Source organism: Lissotriton helveticus, chromosome 7, assembly GCF_964261635.1.
Source record: "Lissotriton helveticus chromosome 7, aLisHel1.1, whole genome shotgun sequence".
Taxonomy (NCBI): domain Eukaryota; kingdom Metazoa; phylum Chordata; class Amphibia; order Caudata; family Salamandridae; genus Lissotriton; species Lissotriton helveticus.
Window position 1 is genome coordinate 1013738011 of NC_136068.1, and position 15565 is coordinate 1013753575.

Genomic DNA, 15565 nt, shown 5'->3' on the forward strand with positions numbered 1-15565 from the left:
GCACCCTGCGACTCTTCCCGGGCTTCCACTCTGTTTCCTCCTGGGTATCCGCAGTGTTTCCTTCTTATCGTGCACTGTGCCTCCTCCTTGGCGTATGCTCTGCTTTGGGCCCATACTGGGGTGGGGAGGGGCAGACACACCACAGACCAGCTTGTTGGTGTGCAAAAGGCCGCTTTATTGAAAACAGGTGCACCTTACAAATACATACCCTTGGCCTGTGCCGAACAAAACTAAGCCTCACTAAATATATACTTCCTAACATACCCCGCTCCTCCACCCCTAAAAATCGGATCTCCCCTGCAACAGTTATAAACACTAACTTGCAATTTCCAACTTTCCCACCTACCTAACTATATAACTTCTTATGTCTACCCAACTGTAAACCCAGACCTCATAACTCCCCCCTGCACTTTTAGGAAACACGCCACTCGAAAGTCGTCCTAACGGCTTTCGACCCCCCTCCCTTAGGCATCCTGTCTCTTAGGGTATCGGCATACTCCTATGGCTTTATCTAGCACCTCCTTCAATTGCACAATGTACAACTCCATCCCATACCGAGATAGGTGTACTCCATCTTCCCGAAAAAAGTACACTGCCCCATAGCGTAATTCCGGATGTTCCATCCTACCCAGACCTTCCTTCTTCCAAAAGCACCTCATCTCCCTGTTAATCTTTCTGCGTGCCCTAGATGTAATGATGCATTAAAACATTGGGCACTAGGACCTCCTCGCTGGAGGAGTCGGGATATGGGCGGGATAGGGGAAGAGGAGGAGCCACGCCCGGGGAAGAGCAGTTGTACGAAGGAATCGAATAGAACAAGAAGTAATAAAAAAGATTTAGATGAATCCTGACCCTGAGTCTGTGTCCTCTGTGGCCCAGGACACTACAACTGGCAACGAGGGTGGCCACAGCCCATGAGTTGTGGGTGTATGCCCTGTGAGTGCTGCTTCCGGAGGGGGTCGTGTGAGCGCGTGGAGCAGCTGAAAAGGATTTACTCGGCGCGGTTCGGGAGCCTACCCTGACCGAGTTCATTTCGGCGCATCGCGGTCCGGGTGCCTACCCTGGCCGCGTCTGGTTTGCCGAAGGAGTGAGGGGTATATGAGAGCCCCCCGATGTTGGAGCAGCATGGAAGGAGTGAGGGGTACCTGAGAGCCCCCCCCCGACGTCGGAGCAGCGTGGAGGTCTCGCGTTTGCTGCGTGTAATGGCGATCTGGGTGTCCACCCCAGTCGCGTGTTGTAGAGCCCCAGTACCTGTGGGTGAGTGCTTTCCTTCGTTCCCGGCTGCTGGGGAGGTCCGGTTGCTGGAAGAGCTGCTGCCGGTGTGAGAAAGGCCAAATCTCGTGGGGAGCGAGAGTTCGTGGCGGCCATCTTTAAGTCAGGCACCTGCACCAATCCCCTGTGAGGAAGTCCCGGCGGCCATTTTGAAGTCAGGCGTAGTGCCTTAAAAAAAAGCATCAAGCATTTGGTAAATTCAACCGGAAAAAGCCTAAAAGACATCAAGCATTGGTAATTTTAACTGAAAAAGTCTGAAAATCATCAAGCATTGGTAAATTCAACTGGGAAAGCGTGAAATACATCAAGCATTGGTAAATTAAACTGAAAAGTCTGAAAATCATCAAGCATTGGTAAAGTTAACTGGTAAAGCCCGAAATACATCAAGCATTGGCAAAGTCAACTGAAAAGTTTCCAAATGCAGTTGGAGTGCGTTTTCTTGTATACTAGTTAAATCAAGCCCTAGCAAGTTCAAGTCAGTTACTTCCAGTGGTGATTTGGAGTGTGCTTCGTCCAGATCAACAGAGAGGGCTGTCGTCTCAGTTGGTGGTCAGACTTGATAGAAAACTGCCTCATCACCATGTCTACTACACCACCTCCTCAAGTGGGTCTGGCGCAAGCCAATGCCGGACATATGGGGGTGCTTGGAGTGTCCTTTCTGCGTCCACCGGAACCTTTGGTCCTCGGAACAGGAGGAGGTATGGGTCTTCCATGGAAAGAGTGGCTTGATGACTTTGAAGACTTCATGAAGGGTTCGCACGTGACGGAAGCTGGTCAACAGCTGATAGCACTACGTAATTTAATAGGAAAAGACGTCGTCCAAATCATAAAGGAATTACCTGCAGCCGATGTGGCATCTTACGCTGATGTGTGTGAAGCAATGAACCAGAAATTTCTGCACAAAAAGAACATTGATTATGAGAGATACAAGTTTAACCTGGCGGCTCAAGAAAAAGAAGAGCCCATGTGCGTTTTCATCACACGCCTTAGACGGCTGGCACGCTATTGTGAGTTTGACTCTTTCTCGACTGAAGATGCCCTTCGTCTGAGAGTTATCGAATGCTGTCAGTCCGAATCACTGCGGCGGAAGCTGTTAAAGAAAAGTTACTCGCTGGACGAAATTGAGGAGATGACACGGGTGCATGATCAGGCTGAAGAACATGCCAAAAAGATGGAAGCAGGGAGAAGTGAAAAGCGTGAACAAGCCTTCAGGCTTCAATCTCGCAATACACACAGAAATTCTCCGGCGAAGCTGAGGTCATCCCGGTCCAAAATGCAACAGCAACCTGTGAACCGACGACGTCGCAGCTCTAGTTGAAATAACAGACGGCGTGGGCGTCATCTCACATGTTATCATGGTGGCTATGACTTTCCCCACACGGACGGGTGCCCCGCTCTAGGTCAAAAATGCAGGAAGTGTGGAGGGGAGAACCACTTCGAGAACGTATGTGGAACATACAGGAAAGACAAACAGAGAGATCAAGAAAGGTCATCTCGACCATCGAGCACACGTCACCATGCCAAAGCAGTACGTGATCACAGAGACTCGTCAACGGGATCGTCCCGCTCCAGCTGTCAGTCTTGCCGAAGTTACCGATCCCGACACGCGTCCTCTCAAGAGTCGAGGTCACTGTCTCCCATCTCGCAGGACAGTGATGTATATGTATATATGGTCGCTGACCCCGACTGACTGAAGAAATATCCTCGGCTCAGCATCCAAATCGGCACACACTGGACCAAATTTGTGATGGACAGCGGAGCCTCTCTCAACTATATACCAGTGGCGGAATATCAGAGGATGAAGTCACCACCGCAATTAAGCCCTGCTCATGTGAGAGTGTACACCTGGATGTCCCAAAAGCAACTCCCTTGCTTGGGAAAATTCTCAACGCACCTCACGTATCAAGATCGCACAAATCCTGCCTACATCCATGTCATTAAAGGACCAGAGGCTGACTGCCTTCTGAGTTTTGCGACTGCTGAGCATCTGCGACTAGTGGACATTTCGTACAAGGTTGATCACGAACTTGATGTGGTTCAGAAATTTCCAAAGTTATTTGCTGGCCTGGGAAAGATAGCTCATTGTCAGATTCGATTACACATTAACAAACAAATAACAGTAGCTCAACACCATCGACGGATCCCCTTTCATCTTCAACAAGCAGTCGAACAGGAATTACAGGATCTGCTCAAAGCTGACATCATTGAAAGAACAGATGGACCTACGCCCTGGGTCTCTCCTGTAGTAGTCGTGCCGAAGAAAGGTGAACCTGACAAAGTCCGTCTGTGTGTTGATATGAGGGCGCCCAACACCGCCATTGAAAGAGAAAGACACCCCGGGCCACATATTAGTGACATGATTGGATCACTCAACAGAGCAAAGATATTCTCCAAACTGGATCTCAATAAAGGTTACCACCAACTGGAGTTACACGAGCAGTCACATTACATTACAACTTTCTCAACTCACATTGGTCTCTTTAGGTACAAGAGACTCAGTTTGGAGTGTCTTCTGCTGGTGAAATTTTTCAAGAAGCCATTAGAAAAACGATTCATCACATCCCCAATGCCCTAAACTACAGTGATGACATCCTGGTTTATGGGTCCACAACACCGCCCTAGAACAAGTCTATCATGCACTAATGGAAGCCAACCTCACGTTAAATAATGCAAAGTGTGAGTTCCATAAGTCCACGTTGAAGTTCTTTGGCCATATCTTCTCCCAGGCGGGAATGAGAACAGATCCAGACAAAGTGGCTGCTTTGAATGACACTCCCAGCCCTCGTGATGCAGGAGATGTTCGCTCCTTTTTAGGGAGGGCCAGTTACTGTGCCCGGTATATCCAGGACTATGCAACCATCAGCTATCCCCTGAGACAACTCACAAAACAAGGTCACTCGTTCCAGTGGTCGGCGGGATGTGAACAAGCATTCAATGAAATTAAAGCGGCTGTGGAGTCAGCCGACAACATGGCTTATTTTGATCCGAAGAAAAAGACAGAAATCACCGTTGACGCCAGTCCCGTGGGGCTGGGAGCCATTCTAGCTCAATATGACTTCGAAAGTGACCAACGATACATAATTGCCTATGCCAGCAGAAGCCTGACTGAGACGGAGAAAGCATACTCCCCTCCTGACCACCTTACTCAACGCTGGCAACAGCTCATGCCACCGTATACCTCCTTTCCCCTGCCATTGACAAACAAACAACTCTGGGTCCAAGCCGAGATTTATACTCCATTCCTTTTCCCACTATGCACGTTCCTCCCGTTTCACTAAGGAATGACCTACAATGAGGATGGACAGGACAGCCTCCTCCGGCCCGCCACTGCACCTGTAAAGACACATATGCGAGCCACAGGAAAAACACCATCAAGCGCGGTCGTCTAACCCCACTCCCCGCAGCCTAATATACGTCTAATAGCAGACCAACTTCCAACGCCCTAAGCGCACGAGTTCCTTCCGCCCCCAACCCTGTCGTGCTGCATCCATCGCCGCCCCAATGCGGAATGAGCGTGTCCCAAAAACCCTCGGGTCCTCACCCCTGGCGAGTAGGGCGTGCCGCAGGACCCCTAACAACTGAGACCCCGTCACCCTGCTATGGTCACCTCAACAGAAAACTTCACCTGACCGCACTTGCCGCGCAGATGCCAACAACCTACCCCAAACCGCTGGGCACATCGCGCCCAGCATGAACCACATCCCCACCCCCCGTTGGTCGGTCTTAGAACGTCGCAATCTCACCGCTACTTCCCGGGTCCTCAGTTCCACATCCCCCCCCCAGGATCCCAGGCCCCCCCTGAACCCCACCAGCTCTGAGACTCGGAACGCCCCAAAATACATCCACGGCATGAGCGTGGAAAACAGCATAGTCTCCTCCCGATTGTGGCAGATGGACGGCAAAAGCCGAATCATAGTGCCGAGTAGACACACAGTGATGGGCCAGCGGCGACACACTCTGGTACCCTTCTCGCGCACCCAACCTTCCAACAAACGTGCACCCAGTTCCCCCACAGACGGTGCATATCCCCACCACAACTTCCCCATTAAGGCGATAGCCGCTAATTTACCAGCAATCGTCACCTTCGACATCCCTTTGTCCATCATTCGCAGCATCTGCTCGCACCGCTGCCAGCGATCGTCCTGCCGCACCGCCCCTCCGTCCGGAAATTCCCGCCATGCCTGTTCGTACGCTCTTCAGGTACAAACTGCCACCAACGCTCTTACCAGCTGTACGACCCGGTTTCTCCCACGTGCCACAGCCCCATCGACACCGGCGTCTTCTGGTCGTCCGCCTCTGTGGCTAGCCCATGGAACCTCTGCCACTGTGAACGAGACAAAGCATCCACAATGTCATTGTCCACCCCGGGAACATGCCGAGCTTGAAACAAAATATCATGCTCCAAACACCTCATAATAAACACCCTCATCAACTTGAGCACCTGCGGGTCCCTGTCTGTTAACGACCTGTACTACCGTCCACCTTGAAAATCACCCGCATCTGCGCCAACTCCTGCTCCCACACCGTCACTGCCACCACTAGCGGAAAGAGGTCCAAGAAAGCAATGCTCCGTCCCCCGCCTTGCCAATGTGGCGGCCATTCCTCCACACACCACCGCCCCTGCCAATACAAACCAAAACCTTCAACCCCGCCGCATCAGATGAAATGGTGACATCCCATTCCCAGTCCTCCGGGGGCACCATGGGCACACCATTGAAACACTCGAGAAAAGCCCGCCACATGCGCAGGTCATCTTTTGTCCCTGCTGACAAGCGGAGGTGATGATGTGGCAACGTGAGTCCGGACAGCGCCAGACCCAACTGCCTGCAAAATATACGGCCTGCCCGAACGACGTGACACGCGAAATTCAGATGACCCAACAGAACCTGGACCTTCCTCACCGTCACCTTCCGTTTCCTCAACATGCCATCCACCAATGCCACCATAAGCACCTTCTCGTCCTCCGGCAGGCGTGCTTCCATGGCCACGGCGTCGAGCTGTATGCCCAGAAACGACAGCACTGTACTGGGACCCTGCGTCCTCTCTGGCGCCAAGGGCACACCCAGGTGACCCATGAGTTCTGTAAAACCGTCCAGCTGCTGCTGGCAGTCAGCCAAACCAGGCCGTCCCACCAAGAAGAAGTCATCCAGGTAGTGCGTCACAGTCTCCTTACCAGTCTTCCAGGAAAAAGCCCACTACAAAAAGGTACTGAAGCATTAAAACAAAGCGCACAAGATCGAACAGCCCATGGGCAGCACCTTATCCACAAATATGTCCCCGTCAAACTGGATCCCCAACAACTGGTGATCTTCCGGATGCACCGGCAGCAGCCTCTAGGCCGACTTAATGTCGCATTTCGCCATGAGGGCTCCCTCACTCACCGACGCCACCATCCGCCGTGCCACATCCACGGACGAGTAGGACACTGAGGTCAGCTCCGTCGATATGTAATCATTTACCGACCTCCCTTCCGTCCACGACAAATGCTGAATCAGGCAAAATTGCCCCGGCTCCTTTGGCACCACGCCTATAGAGGAAATAATCAAGTACTGAATAGCCGTCCATCACCACGTCCATCAGCCGTCCATCACCACTACCGCTTTGTTCGCCATAAGTTGGCAGGGTATGCTCAGACGTGAGTCCCTTGCTCACTTTGCCACTGGATTCAAGCAAGCCTGGCTGAAGACGACTGGAATGCCAGAAACCGGTCCTAGGAAGCTTGAATCCGGTCCAGGGAAGGCATGGCTTGGCAGTTCGGGCTGGACTGTTCCCATGAGGCACAGGGTCAGACTGATTTGCATATGGCCATGTCTGAACTGGAGTGGCAGAGTGGGCTAAAGAACGGTGATGGATTAAACCCAGATCTGTTGACTGGGTGTGAGTGTTTGAGTGGTTCAGATGCTCCGTCCATCACCACCCCCTTTTGTACCGCCTCATCATAATCCATCTGAAATCCCTCCAGATCCATATCACACCAACGGCTGCCCTCCATGGGCTCCAGCCGACTAAGCCCTGCCTTCTCCCTGCAGTTACGCAACAATTCACCCAAGTCCACACTCTCCCTTCTCCTCTCCTCCGGTTCCATCTCAGGGTCCTGATCAGCACTGATGGACCTCTGCCCCTGTCCCCGGCGGCCGTTTCGACCCTTCGGGGTGGGGCTGGCGGGGACCCACCGCCCGCCTCTCCTAGGACTTTATTGCGACCGCCCGCATAAAGCAGAGCCGGCCCATTCTCTCGGCGGGTTGGAGCCGCATGCTGCTCTCCCGAGCAACTCGCCATCCGTTCCTGTGGGGAGAACTAGGTGGAGTCCAGCATGCCAGGGTGAACACGACTCCTTGCCCCTTGAGAACCCCGGCTTCCCCCCACACCCCCCTGCCCCCCACACATTGAATGCCCCCCACTCGACGCGCTGGGGTATCCTGTCACCTCCCCCGCTCCCTACCAGGACTCCGCCAACCACACCCCTGTCTCCCCAATTGCCCCCTCCTCCTCCCCCTCACTCCAAACCAATGCGTCCAATTCCCGCCGCACCGACCCCCCACCCCTCTGATCCTCCGTGCCCCACCCGTTCCCCCCCTCTCAAGCCCCCGTCCCCCCAATCCCCCCACCCTCCGTGCGCCCCGACCCCTCTGTGTGAGCCGGCCCACACCCCAAGGTCCGCCAATCCATGTCTGCCCCCGCCAATTCCTCACCCCCGGACCCTCCGCGCCCGGAACTGCAATCGCCGACATCCATCCCCCTCCCAGGGGACATCGGTCTGGTCGTCCCGGCCACACTCCCAACCCCCTTAGGGGCACCCCCACCCCCGCTGCACCCTCCCCTTCGCCATCCTCCCCCTCTGTGTCCGAGCTATCAAGGAGAAGGGGGGACACCCCCCACCTGCTCGTTCCCTCGCGCTTGTACACCCCCATAGGGCCCCGCCCCCGAGCACCCCACTCCCCTCCCGCGCTGGTACCGCTTTATGAACCCCCCCCAGCCCCATCGACAAACGAAAGCTGTGGTGCTGGTACCGCTTTATGAGCCCCCCAGCCCCATCAACAAACGAAAGCTGTGGCCTTGGTGCAGTGCCCCTCCTCCGCCCCCTGTACGCTGCCTCAGCACCCATGGGGCCGTGCCGTGCACTCTCCCCTTCTCCTCGGCCCCGCTCCCCTCCCCCCCATCCCCAAACGCCACCGAACACGCGGCGGCTCCACCGCCAGGACAGCCGCCGCGGCGTCGCTCGCCGCTCGCCGCGGTGTCCTTACCTTAACACCGGGCCACAGCAGGTCCATGCGGCCCGCCTCTTCTAAAAGGGGTAGGCCCTCCAGCACCTTCAGATCCTCATACGCCGCCATCGCCTGAGTCACCGCAATCTCCGACATCACGCAAGGAGAGCACCGCCCACAATACAGGTAACCAGGAAAAAGTGCCAAAGATCACGACCAGTCACAGCCAAGAGACCTACGCAGAACGAAAGGTTCCCAGGAAGGCAGACCTCCAACCGCGATAGGGAAGCCCCAGTACACCACCACAGCCCACTACCACAGGCCTAAACACCAAGCCAAAAGTCACAGGCCACAAAAGCTAAACAGAGAAACCACCCAGGACACCTACAGCCGGCTGCTGGGTCACTACCACCAAAATGGTGGGTAGTTTCCCAAAATGTCCGGCTAAATATGCCACTAGCCCAAAGATGGCCCAAGACCAGCCCAAAAGGAGCCCACAAAGCCCAACCCGCCCAACTGAGGTGCTGGCTGCCCCTACCCCCCACCAGGCCAAAATCCCCTGGGAGGGCCAGGCCTCCCGCTGGTCAGCCGCCCCTCCCAAGGCCCTATTCTCTTTGGCGTACACTGTGCCTCCTCTGTGACTTACACTCTGCGTCATCACAGATGTACACCGTGCTTCTTTCCTCTGGTACTATGGTTCCTCCTGAACTTATGTTCTGCTTCTTTCCTATCATACACTGTGGTTCCTCTCTGACACCCACTCTGCTTCCCTCTTATTATCCTCTGTGCTTCCTCCCTTTCTTAAACCGCTCATGTCCCTTGTAGCTGTGTTTCCTCCCAGGTGTAATGTGCGTCTTCCCTTCTGTACCCAATCCTTACTCCCACACTTTACTTTCTCACTTGTGTGCACTGAGCTCCTTTCCTGTTGTACACGGTGATTCCTTTTTTTCGTAAATGATGCTGTCTCATTGTCTCTCATCGTGCTTCGTTCCTGTCATGCAATTTGCTTACGCACAGTCATACCCTGTGCTCTCCCTCTCCTACACCGTGCTTGCTTCATATCAAACCCGGCTAACCTCCTGTTGCACAATACACTTAACTTGTATAGTAAACTGCACTTCCTCTGTGTCCCACCTCTGGCTTCTTCCCTGTCCCATACTATGCTTCCTTCCTGTTGTACCTTCCACTTTCTCCCTGTCATACTTGCTACTTCCTCCCTGTCGTACCTGCTACTTCCTCCCTGTTATACCTGCTACTTCCTCCCTGTCATACCTTCTACTTCCTTCCTGTCGTACCTGCTACTTCCTCCCTGTCATACCTTCTACTTCCTTCCTGTCGTACCTTCTACTTCCTTCCTGTCGTACCTTCTACTTCCTCCCTGTCATACCTTCCACTTCCTCCCTGTCATATTTCTACTTCTTCCCTGTCGTACCTGCTACTTCCTCCCTGTCATACCTTCTACTTCCTCCCTGTCATATTTCTACTTCTTCCCTGTCGTACCTGCTACTTCCTCTCTGTCATAATTTCTACTTCCTCCCTGTCATACCTTCTACTTCCTCCCTGTCATACCTTCTACTTCCTCCCTGTCATACCTTCTACTTCCTCCCTGTCATATTTTCTACTTCTTCCCTGTTGTGCCTTCTACTTCCTCCCTGTCATGCCCTGCTCCTTCTTCATGTACATTATGCTTCATCTGTATCGTGCACCAGACACCTCCCTGTACACTGCTGTGGTTCCTACCTGTTGACTCCTCTCGTCTCTGGTGCCAGTCATTATCCGCGCCTGCTAAAAGGCCTTTGAAGTTCATGAGAAGCATTGATTTTTTTCTTCAGGACTCGCTTCCCCGGTCCTTGTCAAGCCGCTTTATTCTTCCTGGAAATATCCATTTTGTGAGGCTTTGACCTTCCTAGAAAGAACATCACAGCCTTACAGCACAGTACCATCTCGCTGACCGCTAACGTGCGGCTGCAAGCATGTATTTCCCAGCTCATTAATCCGTAGTGCAATTTGACTATTTGTTTTGGTATTCCAGTTTGTAAATAGTTGTTGGTCCTCTTGTGTACTGTAGCTCTCCAAAGAAAATAAAGTTGGAAGGTGCTCATGTACTATGTTGTTTACTGATGTTCCTGTTTCCTGAAGCCCTCAGTGGCTATTAGGCATTGCTTTTCTTGTGTTCGCCCTCGGGTATCGACGTGGGATGCAACACCGGTGAGATGTGGTTCCCCAGAGTAGGGACACTTGGATGGTTATTCTGTGCAATGTGGGTTATCCAGGTTCAGTTGGTTTGATGGCCTCCATATATCTTGTTCTTTTCCTGTGTTAAGATGGCTGTCCTATTGTGTGTCACTTCTTTATCCTCGGATTCCTGTTCCCTGGTTACATTGGAGGATGCTTCCATGATTCCTTGTGTTTAGTAGCTTGATGAGGTCCTCGTGTATTGAGACGTCCATTGGGTGGGGTGGATGGGTACTCTTCTTTAATGTGCTGGGCCCCCTGAGTGGCTGGTGCTGAATGGTCTCTTTAGATAGTGAACTGGATGATGGTCTGGTCTGTTGTTATTTCCCTGCGTTGTGATTGGAAGGCTCTTATGTAACAAGAGTCTTCCCAGTCTAGGGAGAGTTAGATGGGGATGTTGTGTATGCTATTTTTGCCAGCATTATTACGTCTTCAATAGGCCTCCTGTTTTTTACTTCAGTTTGTGCTGGTCTGTGTGCTTTCATGTGCCTGTGTGGGAGATGTGTCATTTGCAGATCCCCCTATTGTACCTGATACCTGCAGCTCCGTCCTTGTCTGTCTCTGAGCAATGGATGACGTTCTGGCTCATGATTTCCCCCTGGCATTCAAGATTGGCTGAGTTTGTTGTCCTCTTCTGCTACAACAGCCTTGGGTTTTGGGAGATGATTAGTAACTGCATGTCTTTTGATGTTTGTTTTCCAGGATGGAATGGGGAACCTGAGAATCACGGAGAAGGGACTGAGGCTGGAAGGAGACTCAGAATTCTTGAAACCTCTTTACGCCAAAGAAATACGGTCCAGACCTGTAAGTTTATAACTGGTAGGGAGACGGGCACAAATGCAATTCAAGCCAAAGACAATGTTGGAATCTTGGTCAATTTGTATGAACTGCAGCAAGCTCGGAAGTCCCTCCACCTTTCTTAGAAAGCAGAACTACTTTTCCATAGCACAGTCTTGACTTCCCTGGATTCAAGGACACTCTGGACTTTCGTTCCGAGTGGCCTGCCTTGCATGCAGATTTCTGTCAGCGGCTGACCCATATAGCTGATGATTGTCTAACCAGAGATTTAAGGTTAACTAGACAGAAGCACAGTGCTATTCTATGGTTTCTTTTCTAATCCAAGGTTGAAGAGATGTTCTATATCAGACTCAGTGATCTGGAATCCACTCCCTAGGGACACTGGATCCCGTCCCTCTTGTTTCCCCTTCGGGTAGCTGGTTAATTCTTTCAGATTTAATTAATTCAGCCTAAGAGTCTACTGGGCCTGTAGATGAGTGCATGGGAATATGTTCCAAACGTGTTTTCTTTGCATGGCACCATAGCTAGAAATGGACCATGTACATCTGGTGCAGAGCATAAGGAACACATAGCCTTAGGCTGTGAAATGTAATCTTAAAATACATCCTAGTCCTATCATTTTACACAAATGTATGTTGAAGTCTTAAACAATTTTCAATGTATCTAATGACCCTTATAATGCATTCCAAATATTATTTTATATTATCGAGTTCTCTCGGTGTTCCTCAATTCAGCTTTGGATCTTGCAGCACACTCTCTGTTTTGAAATATCCACCAATCTCTCCCATTGAATTTCGATTGTGACCTTCAGCATTCATCAGTATCTCTGACCCTAAGACATGCATAGAGTTCTCATGACATATCTCTCTTCCGACAAAGATCATGCACAAATATCCTAGTGTTGAAATATTCCTAGATCTCTTGCCATGCACCTCTATCCTTACATGTACTAAATGTACAGGGCTTTGAATGAGCTCTCGTCGCCCATCTTCTTTCTGCTCAAGCGCCAGTCACTTTTTGCTTCTGCCCATCACAGTATACATAATGGGTTATAACACTTCAACCATTGGCTGGCTTCACTATGTGTGACAGTATTTTGCATATGCACATATACCTAGAAAGTGGTCCACTGGTTAGAGTTAGAGTTAGAGTTAGAAAGTGTGGCTCAATGGTTAGAGCGGCAGACCCTGATGCAGAGGTCTAGCCCGGGACCGGGGTTCAATTCCCCGCCTTGGCGGGTCTTGGGCTCAAAATTCCACGGACCTGATCATTCTCGCCTCGGTGCCTATTCCAATCATGAAGTCCCACTCTGCAACTCTGGGCAATAGCTTGCTTAATCTCCACAACGGCCCCCACAACGCTAAGGATGCCTGGCCTCCACCTTGGGGGTGCCCAGGAGTGGACACCTCACAGGCAAAGCCAGGATGGGTTCCACAGCGGTATTCGTACAAGCGCCTTGAGACCCTTGCGGGTGAGTAGTGCGCTATACAAGTATCAATTTACATTTTTTTTACATTACATTTCAGTGCCATAGCTTGTGGGCTAATATCAATTGATATTGCTCTTTCATTTCTTGCTTTTTACAATGTTGTGGTGGCTCTGGCTTTACTTTTTAATTATCCTTCCAAACACATGTATGCCACCTTAGATGGCACCATTTTTTGAATTACGTTTAAGCTTGTAATGCCTATTGAATATTTTCTTTCAATAAACTTTTTTGAACAGGAATATTTTCCAAAAACGTCAATGAAAAACATTGCAGGCTTGCTGAGGTCAGACCTATTTTCACGTGCTGGTTGAAGTTGTTTATGGCTTTAAGTGAAAGTCAGGCGAGGTCTGGCAGAATGGAATTATATAATCTCATTTTGTTTGCACGGTGGACAAGCATGCTGAGCAGTGTACAGCTTTGTGTGAAGAAATGTTTTCACCAGGCTTCAGTGACGCACATAGGCAGGTAGCACTTTGCAGGCTTCTTTCATGCACTCAAACGTTGCAGTAGTAGAGGCAGCAGTGGGGCAGGCTTCACTCTCAAAACATCACTAATTTTTACATTTAGCAATTGGTTCAATTTATGTTGCTGCAGCTTTAGAAATTGTTCTACTAGATGTTCAAAATCAATTCTACCTGCACATGGTAGGCTTTGATACTATTTCTTTTTGTGCAAGCATTTGGAAACCTACCTTTATTGTGTAGATAACCCCACAAATTATAGATGTTCTCACTTGAAATTTCTCTGCATCTGTTGAAGTACTCTGATTAGGGGAGGTTAGCAACATTTTCTATATAATGCTTCAACATCACTGATGATCCCGGCTGATAAAATCTTTGGTGGGGCTCATTGAAATCTGCTTGACATACAGCATCCTAATGAAAATTCTACTTCCGTAGTTCAGAGAAACAAAGCATAATGTTTGCCTTTTTGCATCTTATTGACTGACATGTTCATGAGTTGTTTTTAGTTCCCTCTACATATGTCACAGATTGTAATACGGTAAGTTAATAACTGTTATTACTTTACAAATCAGCTATTCTTTCTATTCGTTGGTGTAGTATGTCTGATTTTACTTTGTTTACTTCATAATGGGTTTCACACATCACACTATGTGAATCTCACTCATGGGTCTCTACAATACATGTTCCTTAGCTGTATGATAACTTGTGTTTTCAAAAAGAGTAATACATTTGTTACTGCTAAAACACTTTTTTTAAAAATTTACTAAATCCATTTAGCGAATCGAAAAAGTTGTTCCGAATGCTAAATGGATTTAGAAATGTTTCTAAACTGATGTTTGGAAGAGGTGTGTTTTGGTCATTCCTTCCATATTGATTTGGATACTGTAGTTTCAGTGGTTTGTGACCTTGATTTTGGTCTCAAACCATTGGAACGTTACTGACTCCTTAAAGGAATTGATAACTGATTTGCTACGTGGAGGAAGTCCCCTTACGACCTCTTCCATTTTAGAATCATGGTGGCAGCTTCAGTGGACCACTGCCAACTCTCAAGGAAGTTTTTCAAAACTGAAAAATATTTTCTTTTGAAAGCAGCCCAATTTCCTTTTTAAGCTACCTAAAAAAAAACGGTGTTCAGTTTAGACATACAACGACCGGCATGGTGCTCTTCTGTCCCTTACAGGCCATCATCCCTGTCTTTGGGGCCAATCGGAAAGAGTCAATTTTACAATGTGCCTAATTAATATTCATTAAGCAAGTTGTTTTGTGACCCACTCTAATTTGGCATTTTGTGAACTGACCTATTAGTACATAGGCTGGTTAGTAAAATCAGACTGAATTCACAAAAAGTCTGTGCACCATCTGCAACTTTTTGCTAATCCAGTCTTAGTACATCTGGGTCGAGAAGTGGTCTTGTGGCTAAGCTCCTAGCCATGGGACGAGAGTTTGAATTTTGTCTTCAGCATTTGGCTGAAATTTGTGCATTTCTGGACAAATCTCTTAATTTCCGAGTAACTACATTTGTGAAATGTATTATAATAGGGAAACTAAAAGATGGAAAACACAGTGGTGTAGGAAGGGGAGTCGGTGGGTGCGAACCGCTCCAGGTGTCATCACTGAGGGAGGTGACAAAATGGCAAAAATAGGGGTAACTATCTTTTTTTCCCCTAATTTTAATAATTCCAATGTGGGCAGGGGGTGACAAGACATTTTCTGACCGGGTACCACCTGACAATATGTGCATGATCATGCATCGTCTCCCAAAACCTCTACAATGTACAGTGATCTGTTGCCACATAGTTAATTTTGCACGGTACAAATAAAAAGCAGTGACATAGGCATTTTAGTGCCAGTGGCGCAGAGAGGTATGTCCCGCTGGGAGGTACAGAAGTAATGTGACAAGGTGTTCAGGTAAGGAACAAAGGGGTACGAAGGAGTTGAGGGTGAAAGTGGCAAGAAGGCATTCTGCTACCTAACTAACACACTGGTGCACAATATTTTCATCCAAAAGATGAAAGGTGGAATCAGCTAAGCTCATTTGTAAGCCCAGGGGTGCCAGATTAGTGCTAAGGCACATCAGTTACCTTGTCTTGAGGCAAATTATT

At 49.7% G+C, this 15565-nt stretch overlaps 1 protein-coding gene across 3 annotated transcripts in view; it reads left to right on the plus strand.

Moving 5' to 3' along the window:
* The window catches only part of SGCD (sarcoglycan delta), a 1044256-nt gene that overhangs the window by 759660 nt on the left and 269031 nt on the right, over positions 1-15565 (plus strand). For all 3 annotated transcript variants that reach the window (XM_078653701.1, XM_078653702.1, XM_078653703.1), the window contains one exon: positions 11415-11516. In XM_078653701.1, the coding sequence (XP_078509827.1) occupies positions 11415-11516 (102 nt within the window). The remainder of the gene's footprint in view (positions 1-11414; positions 11517-15565) is intronic.